The following is a 12699-nucleotide window of genomic DNA, read 5'->3' as shown; positions in this document are numbered from 1 at the left end:
ACAAACAACAGAAATAGACTAAGAATACTTAAAATGTCAAGTGTTTCAGGAGGAATTATTTACATATTAGCCAATGGCCAGCAAGGGGCAGATTTTATTATGTATTCAACTTTTATACCAAGGGAACTCATTCAAAATCAGAAACTTGGACTTAAATTCTAAGATTTCTACATCGTGGAATTTAAATAGAATTATTTGTAGTTAGATTTTGTTAGGATATCAGTAAACGCTTGTATAAATGATACCATATTATATAATTCTTGTAACATACAGCAAAACCATTACATTTCTCTTCCAATCAGTCAATTCTATTAAGTCTATGGTAACGAATACGAAAAGTCTGTAATACAATTAATGAATGTCATAGTGATGCCAACAAATGAATTGTCCAATGCCTATAAAATCTGAGTTTATGCTCTGGTATTATGACAAAAGTTTAACTTTACTATTTACATGAAAAACTAAATTATACCTATTTTTATTCAGAGGAACACAAGCAGAACTGTCTGTCTCGCCTCACAATCAGAATGCACACCCTAATCTGAGTTAATCCTGCTAAATTTTTCTGGTATTTCAAAAGAATGGATAATAGTAAGTTCTTTAAAATTAACAACTGCACATTTTGGAAGGGGGGGGAGGGACGCCAAAGAAGGACCGTTGTTGCAGTCTATTTTCCAATAACAAAGTTATTAAACTCTATTTCATGTATCTACTACAAACCATATAAACTATACAACTCAGGCTTATGGGTTTTCTCTATATTGGTCTGACTCACAAAACCATGTAAACTTGAAGTCATGAATGGGAGAAAAACAACAGTGTCCAAAGTGTGGGTCTGGTGCTGTTTCATACCTTGACTGACAGGACATATCAGTTATCTAGAACTGATCTGTAACTAGGACAGGAGGTTCTGTTGCTGCAAACAAAAACCCCAAACGTAAAATTTTCTTCATTGTTAACAGTAGTGAAAGTGTTCCATCGATAGCTGGTTTGCAGGAATACAATCAGAGGCTGCAGACAGATGTCCTCTTCCAGACCCAACAGTGCTATCTGAAGACAGTATTAGCCACAGCTGCCAGTCATCAATCACTACTCATTCCTGCCTTTTTGTGTGCAGCTGGTAGACTAATTGGTGCACATGCTCAGGCAAAAGTCAGCCAGGTCAACTCAAACCTCCTGTTTAACCTAGGTTATCCCAGATGATTTTGCCTGAGCAACTCCTCTGTCACAACTGTAGAGTAGTAACTGGTGGGTAGTCAAAGCAGCTAGTCACAGTAACATCCCCCGTTGGCACTACAGGATCTGGATGGGAACACAGTATGACTGTAACAAAACAGTCATCTTTCCATCTTGATGAGGAGGGCTGAGCCATTCTCGCTATCTGGTCTGTCTGGTGTCTTCCCTCTTTATTTTAATACAGGAAACATTTATGTGGACCAGGGTTCAAAATCTCTATGGAATCTGGAAGGACTGGAAGAATCCTAATCAATTGCACTTCTAACTCTAATTATTGCTAATTCTAACCAAATGTACTCCCTCGTCCAAAAATAAAAGCGCTTTCATTAAGGCTACCAATATGCATGTTCCTTCAGCTGCAGCTATGCTCTCTGCAGAAGTCAGTGCCCCAATTTGTTCCTTACAGTTTTTCACTCAAAGTTACCACCACCACTGTTTATCTGGTAGTTGAGTTGTTCATAAAAGTGCTCCCTAACCTAGGGTCCAGTGGCCAAAATGAGCCAGACTAGCCAAGACTTTTTCTTAAATATCTAAGATGATCTGATTCTTTTTGACTAGCAAGTATTAGGGAGCATGTGGAAGGCTCACCAGCAGATATGAAGGACAGTGAGAAGTAGTGGTTACAGATTGGAGGTAGCACCCCATTCATCAACCACGGCTTGAAAAACACCTGAACCTAATTCTTTGGAACTTTTCACAGATTCAAACATTTACAACCATCCGCTGCTTTTTGTTTCATGTGATTTAGTTTGAAATACTCTAGAATCATAAAATACAAAACTGAGGCAAATTATCTGGAAGTTTTCAAGCATATGCATGCTATACTGGACATAAGCATTTCTTTATCAGCACATTAAGTGTTTTGCAAGTTGACTGCTGGTGCAGTGAGGTAGCAGGGCCTCCCACTACAGGCACACCTAAGTCAACTTTACAGCTCTGTAGCAAGAAGACATTAAAAGTAGGTGTAAAAGATTAAACAAATTTGGTTTTAGAACTGTATTCTGCAAAGATCCTAAATGCCAGATACAAAGATAGATAATGATCCATTTATAGAAAGATTGATTTGCGAACTTAAATTTTGTGCAGATTAGTTACGGTTTTCCCCATTTTAAGGGGATGTTCAGTACAAGAAAGAACCACCTTACAAAAACACTGGATTTTAAGAGACAGCAAAAAAGTAAAAATGATCCTTATAAAAACCAGCATGAGATTTGCCTGATGTGGGACTAGTGGTGCTGCATAAAGCATCAGCTCCATCTCATACAACCACATTGCAAAGCTTCTCTTTCTACCTCCAAAAGGCAAGTGGTAAATATACTTCAATGCTACAGAAAAAATAACAAATGCATTTAATAATGGTTTGTTGGTTACACAGGGGGTGCTGTGTAGAGCTGCACAACTGGTTCCTACCAAGAAGACCCAAAATTCTAAAGACAGTTGTGAACAGATTTGAAAGGCAAAGCTACTTAAACATTTAAAATTCAGTTGCTATTTCAAGGAACAAAAAAGTCACTAGAGAGATTATCTGAAATGGGGAAGTGAAAAAGCAGTGTGAGCACAACAAGCATGCTGTAAAACAAAATACTGGCAACACCCATATGAAACACCACCACCTACATTTTCTCTCACTGAGAGCACTGACAAAATACAGAATAATCTTTTGGACTCATATTTCAGGTATGCATCAGAATTAATTTGTTGTCTACCCTACTTTACTGTTGCAATGTAATACTGACAAACATCTGCTCCTATTTTCAAGCTTTTGAAGAAAAAGCCTATGAACAATGATGACCAGGTCAGCACCATGGAGAAGGCAGATTCTTGCAATCCAAGGTTGCTTCGCTCCTCAAAAACAGAGCTAGAGAGATGCTTGTGATTGACAAGGGGGAGAAATGGCAGCATACACTTCTCATTTTACATTAAAATCTCTCTAGCACTCACCAAAAATCTAGATCAATAGTTGATGAAAGAAAAACTTTTCAGAATTTTGGGGGCTGTTTTTGGTACAAAGAGTTTGCCTAAGTATAGAAGTATTACTTCTTTCCTCCTAAACAGCATAATCAATTAAGTTGGGAGGATGAGGAAGGACCTACTTAATCCTTGGTCTCCTTTACAAATGTCAGCCTTCGATTACCAGATACACTGGCTGTAGGACAAACATAACTTTTCTGAAATAAGCAAGTTAAGGGATTCCTCTTTAAATTCCAAATCTTAATTAAAATGATTGATGTTTTCATTTTAGACTTTGTACAGCTGCACTTCAGAATTAATTTTTGTAAACCACAAAGTTTATTTTAAAACAGGATTAGAAGAACAAGTCCTGGCCATCTTCAAGCTATGGAAAGCCAGAGTAACATAGTGTAAGTATAGGCCTATCAATAAAAATGGGTATCTATCTGTGGAAGGTACCTGTGGTCCTAACGGAACCATTCCTCTTGGAGGAGTCATTCTCTGCATTGGCCCACCCATGTTTGGATGCCCTGCAAATAAAATTATGTAACTTAAAAAAACTATGCAATGCACAAGCACCTTCTAAAACAACTTTTAATAAATAATTCCTTTTTAATTAACAAAAAGCTTAAAAAGGGTCAGTAAGCTTTGAAACACAGAAAGAAAGACATAAATTTGAGAAGACAGTACTTTTGAATAATCTAAATAATTATCTCATTCACCTTGCTGCCGTGTTGGGTCCATCCCGCTAGGCAATAGCGGCTGACTTCCTGGGACACCTCCAAGTGCCTGCAGGCATAGAACCCGTATGTTAAAATGACATAATGCTTTGACATTCATGTTAAAGACATAATGCAGATATTTTGGTTTTAATTTTCAGATATTTCTTCTGAGTCAAGAGTAACATGGAAGAGTTAACTTTCCTAAATGCCCAAACTACGTGTCCTAACTGCCTAACTAAACTAAAAGTCCTGATTGCCCTACAACCCTGACTATGGATTTGCATGGATAAACTCTTGGACTCCTGTGGAATTACATATAAATAATCTCCAAAGTGTAATTACATAATTTGCTTCCCCGCCCCCTCCCACCCCAATACTTTCTTCACTTTAGCTTACCTACTACTTAAACCTCCAAACACTGCCTTTTTCTGGGGCACATGGCAATTTTTCCAAAGCTTATAGTGCTACAGTTTTCCCTTTTAACCATTATTTTAACGTTTCCTTTCAGAGGTCACAGTGCAGACACCGATATTCTCCAAGAGTGAGCCGTAACTGAGCCAACTGCACAGCACTCACACGGTATGGTTAATGAGGGCTGTGATGCAGGGGACGTTTTATCTTCCACTCTGCCTTACTCTTGAAGGGCACCTATGCCAGATAAGCTTATTATTCATCTACCGAAGATAACAGCAGTCACAAAACTTCCTACTAAATCTTGCCTTCAAGCCTGAAGCTACAGTGTGTTGTTACTTCACCCCTGGTTCAAATCAAATGCATTGCTTTTATGTCCCCACATTTTAATCACCCTTTGGGTTTACAGTAACTGAATTAGGTTTAAGACTAACCCCTACAGTCTCTTACCTACAGTTCAGTCAACCAGAAAAATGTTTTTATGAATGGATCTTTGTAGCTGATCCACTAGGTGCTTTTTAGCATTTCAAAACAACACCACATTTTCAGTAAAAATGTATCCAGAACGAGTAAATCTCTTATTATGAAAGTAATCTACACAGGTAATACAGGTATTGCTTACTGTGGGAATGCGTAAGTTACTCTTGACCTGGAAATACTGTAGCAGTCTTGGATACATACAAAGGGGAACCTGTCTGCAAATATTACACAGTTTGTTTCCACAAGAGGTAGGAAATCCAAAATTAAGATGCACATTATTACCTCAAAGGTAATACAGGCAAAAGGTACTGCACTGCAAGACGAATGGAATAAAGAAATAATCTAAGACAACATCATTTAAATCAAGGGTTTTACATGTAATTCAGCGGCTTGAAGTCTGGACGACATCGTAAGAACAACACATGAAGTGCATCAAGGTTTCAAACACTAGCAAAGCAGGACCTGGTCACTTCTGCCAGAGACAGTAGATGACACGAAAGGACATGGAGGCATTTGCTGCTGTAAGCACACATGACTGAAGACTTAACTCATGCGGTCGTTACACTGCAGATCATTGTATGAGGGACTACGGTTCCTTTCTAACATGTCATGCCACTTTTCAAGAAAAAGAAGTGTACCTGTACAGCACAACGCATTCCCAACAGCAAATACCCTTGTGGGGCTTGATCTTGTAGGACATGATCGAGTACCAGAGGCAACTTAGGGGCGCTCATGTGGCACTCGGTACCAACTTTCCTTGCTACAAAGCCTAGATCTAGCTCAGATAACCCTTATGCAGCACTAGGCAGGCATGCTCTGGGTTACTCTTCCTTGCCTAAGAAACGCAATCCTTACTGCAAGGCATTAAGGAATAGAGTTATAGTTACAGTAACTCTTGATTTTTACTGACTTCTGTCTAATCAAAATTTCAGCCTTAAAGCTGCACTACAATAGCTTTACTTCCACACACTGCCCACCTATGCTGTAATTTAAATAATGGCAGTGTTGTTAAAAGCAGTAGTTCATGAATGTGGCATAATGTAAATGAACTGCAAGAGCTGTAATTCACTGAGATTATGTGATTATGTTACAGCTCTGAACAGAAAATACCACAATGTGCAGACAAAAACGCTTCCAAAACTAAAACTGCAGGTTGGCAATGCTTTCACAGTTTTCACCACATCTAGATTCTACCTGCCAGTATTTACAGTGTTCAGAAACACAGAAACAACCGGTGTATCTCTGTCTAAGGTATTACTGAAAGGTGCAAAAATCAGGAAGATATTTCGTACTGAATTACAGTATGCCTGTAGCAAATATTTGACTAAAGCACTAATGACATTGCACTCATGTTCTCAAGTTGATGATGACTTCAGCAAGTTTAATTAAGTCACTCATTTTCCCTGTGAGAAAGTAGCTATGGTACAGGTGACTTAACCTGCTCCCAAACATAACCATGTTTGATGTAGAGGACTATCTGAAGGTCTTGCCACCTGATAAATCCAGCTCACTAAAATTTAAACTTAGTATTTTCTGGCAATATTGTGCCAGTGCTAAAAACAAGTTTGTTGACATTGTGTCCTACAGATACAAAAAATACCCAGAACTGAGGCTAGGGGATAAAAGTCCCCTCATCAAGCTGTGACAACAAGAAACCCAGTCCTGGAAGTCTAAGTTGGACCAAAACACCTGTTCCATCTATCGTACCAACCCTTCCCAACACTGTAAATGACCTAGTTTTTCTTTCAGAGCTCCACTGATATTTTTCTCTCTGCTTATCTTTAACTTTCCATCTGCTGACAACTGCTTTCTCCTCCTCTATCTGCACTATGGAGAAGTGCTTAAAAATACAAATGCTATCTGCTTCCAGAACCATCTTCTCACAGATGGGCCAATAAAGGTCTCTGCTGATGAACAGCAGCTCATTACTCATTGCTGTTACACTGGCATACACATCCTTTGATGTAGATGAGAGAAAATCGGGAATTAAATGCTTTTATAAAGTCCTCAGAGTGCCTATAAGAGCCACAGAGCACTTTACGATAATCTGCTTCTCACCAATAATCTCCATATTTACTATGAAATAAATACTTCATACATGTAACAAAGAATAGGTGGGAGTGATGCATTTTACATAGAATTAAGCAAAAAAATTCTCAGAGCTAACTGCTTGATGTGGTTAGGAAACTTTAGAGGGCGTAACAGTTACGGGGACATTCTGCCTTCATCTCAGAGCAGGTGGTGTCAGCTGGCTGAGGATAATGCACCACACGAGGCAACTGTATCCTCCCTCTGCAAACAGGCTCAATGGACAATAAACTACTAATTAAGCATAGGAAAGTGTTCTGCGAGTGGCATGGCCACATCTCATCAAAATAACTGTTTAATGGTCAGACAAAATGGGGTGGAGAGGGACTGAGTATGTTTTGTAGCCAATGAGCCATTGGTAGCCAGCAAGACAACATTCCTTGTCCCCACCACTGCACCATCACCCTGGACCACAATGGTGCATCAGTGATAAAATCTTACCTGATTGGGTATTCTTAAAGGTGGTCTTGGACCTCCAGGGTACCGAGGGGACATGAAAGGCTATGAAAAAGAAGAAACACTGCTAAATATTTCAATTTAACTTGTAAATACCGCACTGAGTCATTGGGCATATGCCTTATGCCACGCTCACACCTCAAGCATGCAGCTTAAACACTTCCACAAAGCATTCAGTATATTATTCCACAACGCTTCATAGAACTAAATAAATTTAGAGATTCTTAGTGAATGCATTTATCAAGATATATTATTTAAAACTTTGTTACAGAAATTGTGAATGCAGAATATAAATAACTTAATGCATTAACAGTGAAGAACAATAAACAATTTAGATCATACAATCACACATCTATACTTTCCACTGGAGAAGGGAGAAAGATAGGAACCCTGGCATAAAACCCAAAAATATTCTTGGGAGAGTCAAGAGGCAAGTAACAGCATAATAATTCACAAATAATTTCCATTCACTTTTTCATAATAATACAGTAAAATGGAATACAAGATTTAACCTGTGAGGGCAGAGATTTCAAGTTTATGTCATAAATATTTAGAACTTCAGTGGTTCTGTTAACCATATTAATTCAATGTGGCACTACGCATATCCCTCCATATTTAACACCACGCTGACAGAGTCAACCTCCTCTCTCAAAACCAAATTTATACCCAAGTCTGTCGTACCATGCTGCAACTTGTGAGGTTCTAGTGGCTCTTGGCTACTACTACTATACTACCTCAAAGCCCACAAACAAGGTCAGTCCCTTATGATAAACAAACGATAGTACCAGCAAACACATTTAACTTCCCTACGTATTCCATACCAAAGTGTGACAATAACCTAGAAATCTAAAGGGTCGGGAGGTCAGTGGCAACTGTGAGATCTACAGGGCAAAGGCACAAACATTGACTAAACAGATGACGAAGGGGATCATTTTGGCAAGGAAGCATACCTATAACTCCAGAAGAAAACTAAGTGCTAAAAGTATGCTTTAACTGTGGACAGAAGGACAAAAAAGACTGATTCTTTGTATCGTGAAAGAGGAGCTCCCTTCTGTTCATGACACTGCCACCAGACACATGGGAAAGAGAAAGGAAAGGAGTCTGCTGGGACTTCCCAGGGGCAAGCTCTGATGAACAATGAGCTGCTGCAGGTTTAAACCCACCCTTTAGGGTCTCTTCAATATATCTTCAAAATATACCTACATAGACATCATTTAGTCAGCTGTAGCTAAGAACCACTAGCAGGTCACTAGAGCTCTACGATTAACATCACTGTTTTACAAATGAATAGGATATTTTAGCTTTATCAGCAGCACTGCATTCATTATAAACTAAAATGCCAGTGATCATCTATGCTAGTAATGCATATATTAGTAGTACTAATACCTAGCAAAAGAATTATAATTATTTTACAAATAATTAGCAATGGAATTTTGCTTATGATGTTGCAGAAGAAAATTTAACAGAACCTTTCACAGCTTAGAATCAGATGAAAGCTGAAAAAACATGACCTACACAAACATGTATCCAGAATAGGTACTAGGAAGCAAGTTAAAATACTGAGGGTTTACAAACGGGAGAAGAAAGTTCACTGACAATTGTGAAAAGGTTAACAAAAAAGGCATTTGAAATTCTGTGCTACAGAAAAGGAAGGCTTCTTCATGCCCTCTTTCTGATGATGAGGTTGTCTGATTAAGAAAGAAAGAAAACAGGGTTGTGCATGTGGCGAAGGCTGTAAACATGCAGGCCCTTGTAAAGCAGTAAAAGTGCGAGGAAATTAGAATTTCAACAATTTCCACAAAGGTCAACCAAATGCATTGTATGGGGTGCAGCACACTCTAGTGAGTATCTTGGATTTGGTTTACCTTATTCAGCAAACAAAACCTTAACTTTATTTACAGTTGTACAGCTCATAAAAGGGAAATCAGCAATGCCTCTCAAGTCAAGCATATCTTATTGTAGAATATTAGTATACAACAGTGCTTCTTGGCAGAACATCTGCTCCTTTCAAGTAGGATGGAAACCTGCTTGTCCCATCTCTTCCCAGTGGGTTTGCCTTCCCATGCAGTTTATAAAAATACCTAAAAACTTTTTCTTTTTTTTTTTTTTTTAGAGTTGAAATTAAAAATTAAAAAGGATTAAACAAATACCCCACTGTGTTAAGGACAAAAAGAAGCTTACTCATATGAAGTCGTATTTTCACTTTTCAAAATATGACTCACATTGTTTCTAATGCCTGACAATCAGAGCCCGTACTTTTTGGTTTGCTGTGCCCCTGAGGTCAGTAGCTACTTCAGATATCCAAGAAGGCCTGGATCTAGGTAAGTCTCAAGTCTATTTAATACAAGCCTCAAAGATTAAGTCTATGATTCTTCTCTGAAATTATAAAAGTCATGGGGTTTTTTGAGTCATTGTTTCCCAAGCAGGCATCAAAGCAGACTTTAATTCGAGAGCCAGTGCATCTATTCTTAACTGACTTACTAGTTCATTGCATGGAATAACTACAGGAGCCTCTTTGATACAACTCTGTCTTGCAAGAATGTTTATATACTGTAAATATTTATGTATCTATGTATTTCCCTTAAACAGATTCGTGCAAGTGTTTAAACCTTCTCCTATTCTTTAAGCAAGTGAACCCAAGTGGAACTGCAAGGGACGACTTCACCTAGTAAATTTCAAAAAATTTTGTATCCAAACATTGGATACAAACATTGCAGAGTTCTACAGGCAGGAAAATATATAAACAACTGGGAAGCACAAAATGTTTTGATGACTATAAGTACCAATAAAGATCCATATAGCATTACAGAAAATGTTGAGATAGTGATGTTCAAGGACAGCTCTAAAAAGTTTTACGCTGTTTTGAACCAAGATTTAGTACTTTAGTTTACCACAAAAATTCTACAATTAAAGACTTAAATATTCTAATTTTTGTGCCAGTTAGTAAACTTGTCCCTCTCCATTACCAATGTCATGTTTGTCTACAAAAAGTTATACCAAGATGTATCAAGACAACAAAGAAATTCTGTCAAATCTTTTAACAAAAATAAATTAAATACGAACAGATTTTCGCTACATCGGAAGCATTTTTTTCACGTCTCTCTCACACACACATTATTAAGCACCAGGCACTCTGAAAGACATGAACTCAAGCAGTAGGCATTTTTTGTCACATGTTGTTTTGCTACAGCCCGTTAAGAAGAATAGCTGACTAATTTAGTCTCCATTGTAGTTTTACTTTGTTGTTAAAAGAGTTGCTAAAAAGATTATGGCTTAGGGAGGAACCACCCTGGACTTACATTTCTTACAGCTAGTAGCCCTCTTTCCTTGACTTCTTGGAAAATTTTTCTTCCCCTTCTCTTAATGGTATTACAGCACATACATCACATAAAGTAATGGGTTCAAAATACCGGCACTGAATTAAAACCAGTGATCACAGATTTTGATTTGGACAGTGTAGCACTTGTCTTCCGAAGATAAAAATCAAATGCTTTGCATGTTGAAGACTCGGACATTTCTGCCTGCTCCCTCAGCCTTCTGTCAATTAAAAATTCATCATCTTGATAGTCAAAAACCTTTAACGGAACCCCATCCCCACATGAAATTGTCAGCAAGACAGACTCCTTATTTGTCTCAGAGTTCAACGGGGGGGGCTGCATAGGTGTCATGCCAATGCATCAAATACTTTCTTGACTGCCCCAGCTAGCTGGGAGGGAGAGGGCTGTCAGCAATGCAGAGAGTACAAGAGCCCTCCTTCCACCCAAGGATTATAGACATGTGACTCTTCAAAAAATAATTGAGGTAAAACCAGAGAGAAATAATTAATCTGGAAAAATATGCCAAAAGACAGGTAACGCTATTTAATAAATGCAGCAGTGATTTTAGATATTTGATAGGAAGAAGACAGAGGGGCATAAGATGTCAACCTCATAGAGCTCTCTATGCAAAAGGCTGTAGGATACTCTTCAAATAATACATCTGGAATTTCAGGGCCAGATCTAGCTTAAGATGTTGCAAAACCTGTCTAAGGGAAGCCAATCTCTCAAAGCAGATGTGACTGAGAAAGAAGAGTGTTACCAGAGTGGCTCCACCCCACAGAAATTTCCAGGTGCTCAAATGGCTCTCAAGGGTTTCCAGTCACTACTGCAGCCTTCAAGTCCCTCTAATCTGCAACAGGGACATTACGCTGAGTACAAGGAGGTGTAAAAAACACTACCCTAAGCTACAATTAACTTCTCAAATGGAGTTCAGGAACTGGCACATACACTAATGTATTAAGAAAATAAGAAAATTAAAAAAAAAAAACAACGCCAAACAAAAAAAACAAACTAAATCAAAAATCAACAAAACCCAAGACCAAACAACCAATGAAACCAAACCAGAACGAGTGCAAGAAGAAAACAGAGTAACAGGCAAGAATGTCACATCTAAACCACAACATAGAGATGCTATCAGTGTTTGAAAACGTGTGCCATGCAACAGCAGAAGATTCTGGTAACTGTTTTGTGTAACAGCCAACTAAACACATCTGTGAATACCATTATATTGTAATTACTGCCTTCAGGTATAAAATTCAGTAATTTCGTATCACAAAAAGCATCCTGAAGGTATCCGAGACCAAAAAATATAAGCAGAAGGTTCTACTAAACTGGGTGAAAAAGCAGCCAGAGAGGAAACAAACGACCTAAAAGGAGAATTCTCAAGTACTAAAAAACCACTAAAAAATACTAAAAGAAGACAGACTACACAAAATAAAATAAAGGTATGAAATGCTAAATTTAGTAAGCTTCCTGCTCTTGCTTATAGCATCCTATCATGTTGAATTGTTAAAAATACTTAAAAAGAAGTAAAGTTCAAGAACTTGAATGATGGTGCCACATGCTCTAGTACTTTTGTTATCTTCCTGCTAAAGAAAGAATCCAAGTGTGTACAGAAGAGTAAAAGTTATCTTATAAGCTGTATATTTAATACGATTTTGTGAGTTGTGGGTACATGTGGGCATGCACAAAGTAAAAATCTTGTACAATACTGTTTCTTAATCCCTGGGAACATAAGGGGACAAGCAGATAATAAGTTTCTCAGTAGGGAAGTCTTTGAAGAAGCAACATTGAAGCACAGTGGTCTACCCACCCACATTTTGGTTCCAGTATTCAGGAAAAATGATTTCACAAGAAATATCCACAAGGAATCTGATGATATAAACGCATGGAAGCTAGCACGTTTCCCTGTCAGTGATTCTTACTCTGCCTTTTTTTAGTCATTTGGGTGACTCTAGAATATGGTGTGGTTTAGTTTTCTTGTGCCTAATACTGGTGGAATAAAAGAATTTAAAAGACGGCATTCTGCCAAGTGCAAT

The 12699-nt window shown here is 38.1% G+C and overlaps 1 protein-coding gene across 21 annotated transcripts in view; it reads right to left on the bottom strand.

The window, feature by feature from the left end:
- The window catches only part of SSBP2 (single stranded DNA binding protein 2), a 179930-nt gene that overhangs the window by 28431 nt on the left and 138800 nt on the right, over positions 1 to 12699 (bottom strand). For 14 of the 21 annotated variants that reach the window (XM_086479011.1, XM_086479023.1, XM_086479014.1 and 11 more), the window contains 3 exons: positions 7329 to 7388; positions 3909 to 3975; positions 3646 to 3716 (listed from right to left, as the gene is read on the bottom strand). In XM_086479011.1, the coding sequence (XP_086335137.1) occupies positions 3646 to 3716; positions 3909 to 3975; positions 7329 to 7388 (198 nt within the window). The remainder of the gene's footprint in view (positions 1 to 3645; positions 3717 to 3908; positions 3976 to 7328; positions 7389 to 12699) is intronic. The other 7 variants (XM_086479017.1, XM_086479018.1, XM_086479032.1 and 4 more) reach the window with 3 other exon arrangements.

The sequence above is a fragment of the Leptosomus discolor genome, chromosome Z (assembly GCF_034619465.1).
Source record: "Leptosomus discolor isolate bLepDis1 chromosome Z, bLepDis1.hap2, whole genome shotgun sequence".
Taxonomy (NCBI): Eukaryota; Metazoa; Chordata; class Aves; order Leptosomiformes; family Leptosomidae; genus Leptosomus; species Leptosomus discolor.
The sequence above is the reverse complement of the archived record's forward strand: the minus strand, read 5'-3'. Positions and strand labels throughout refer to the sequence as shown.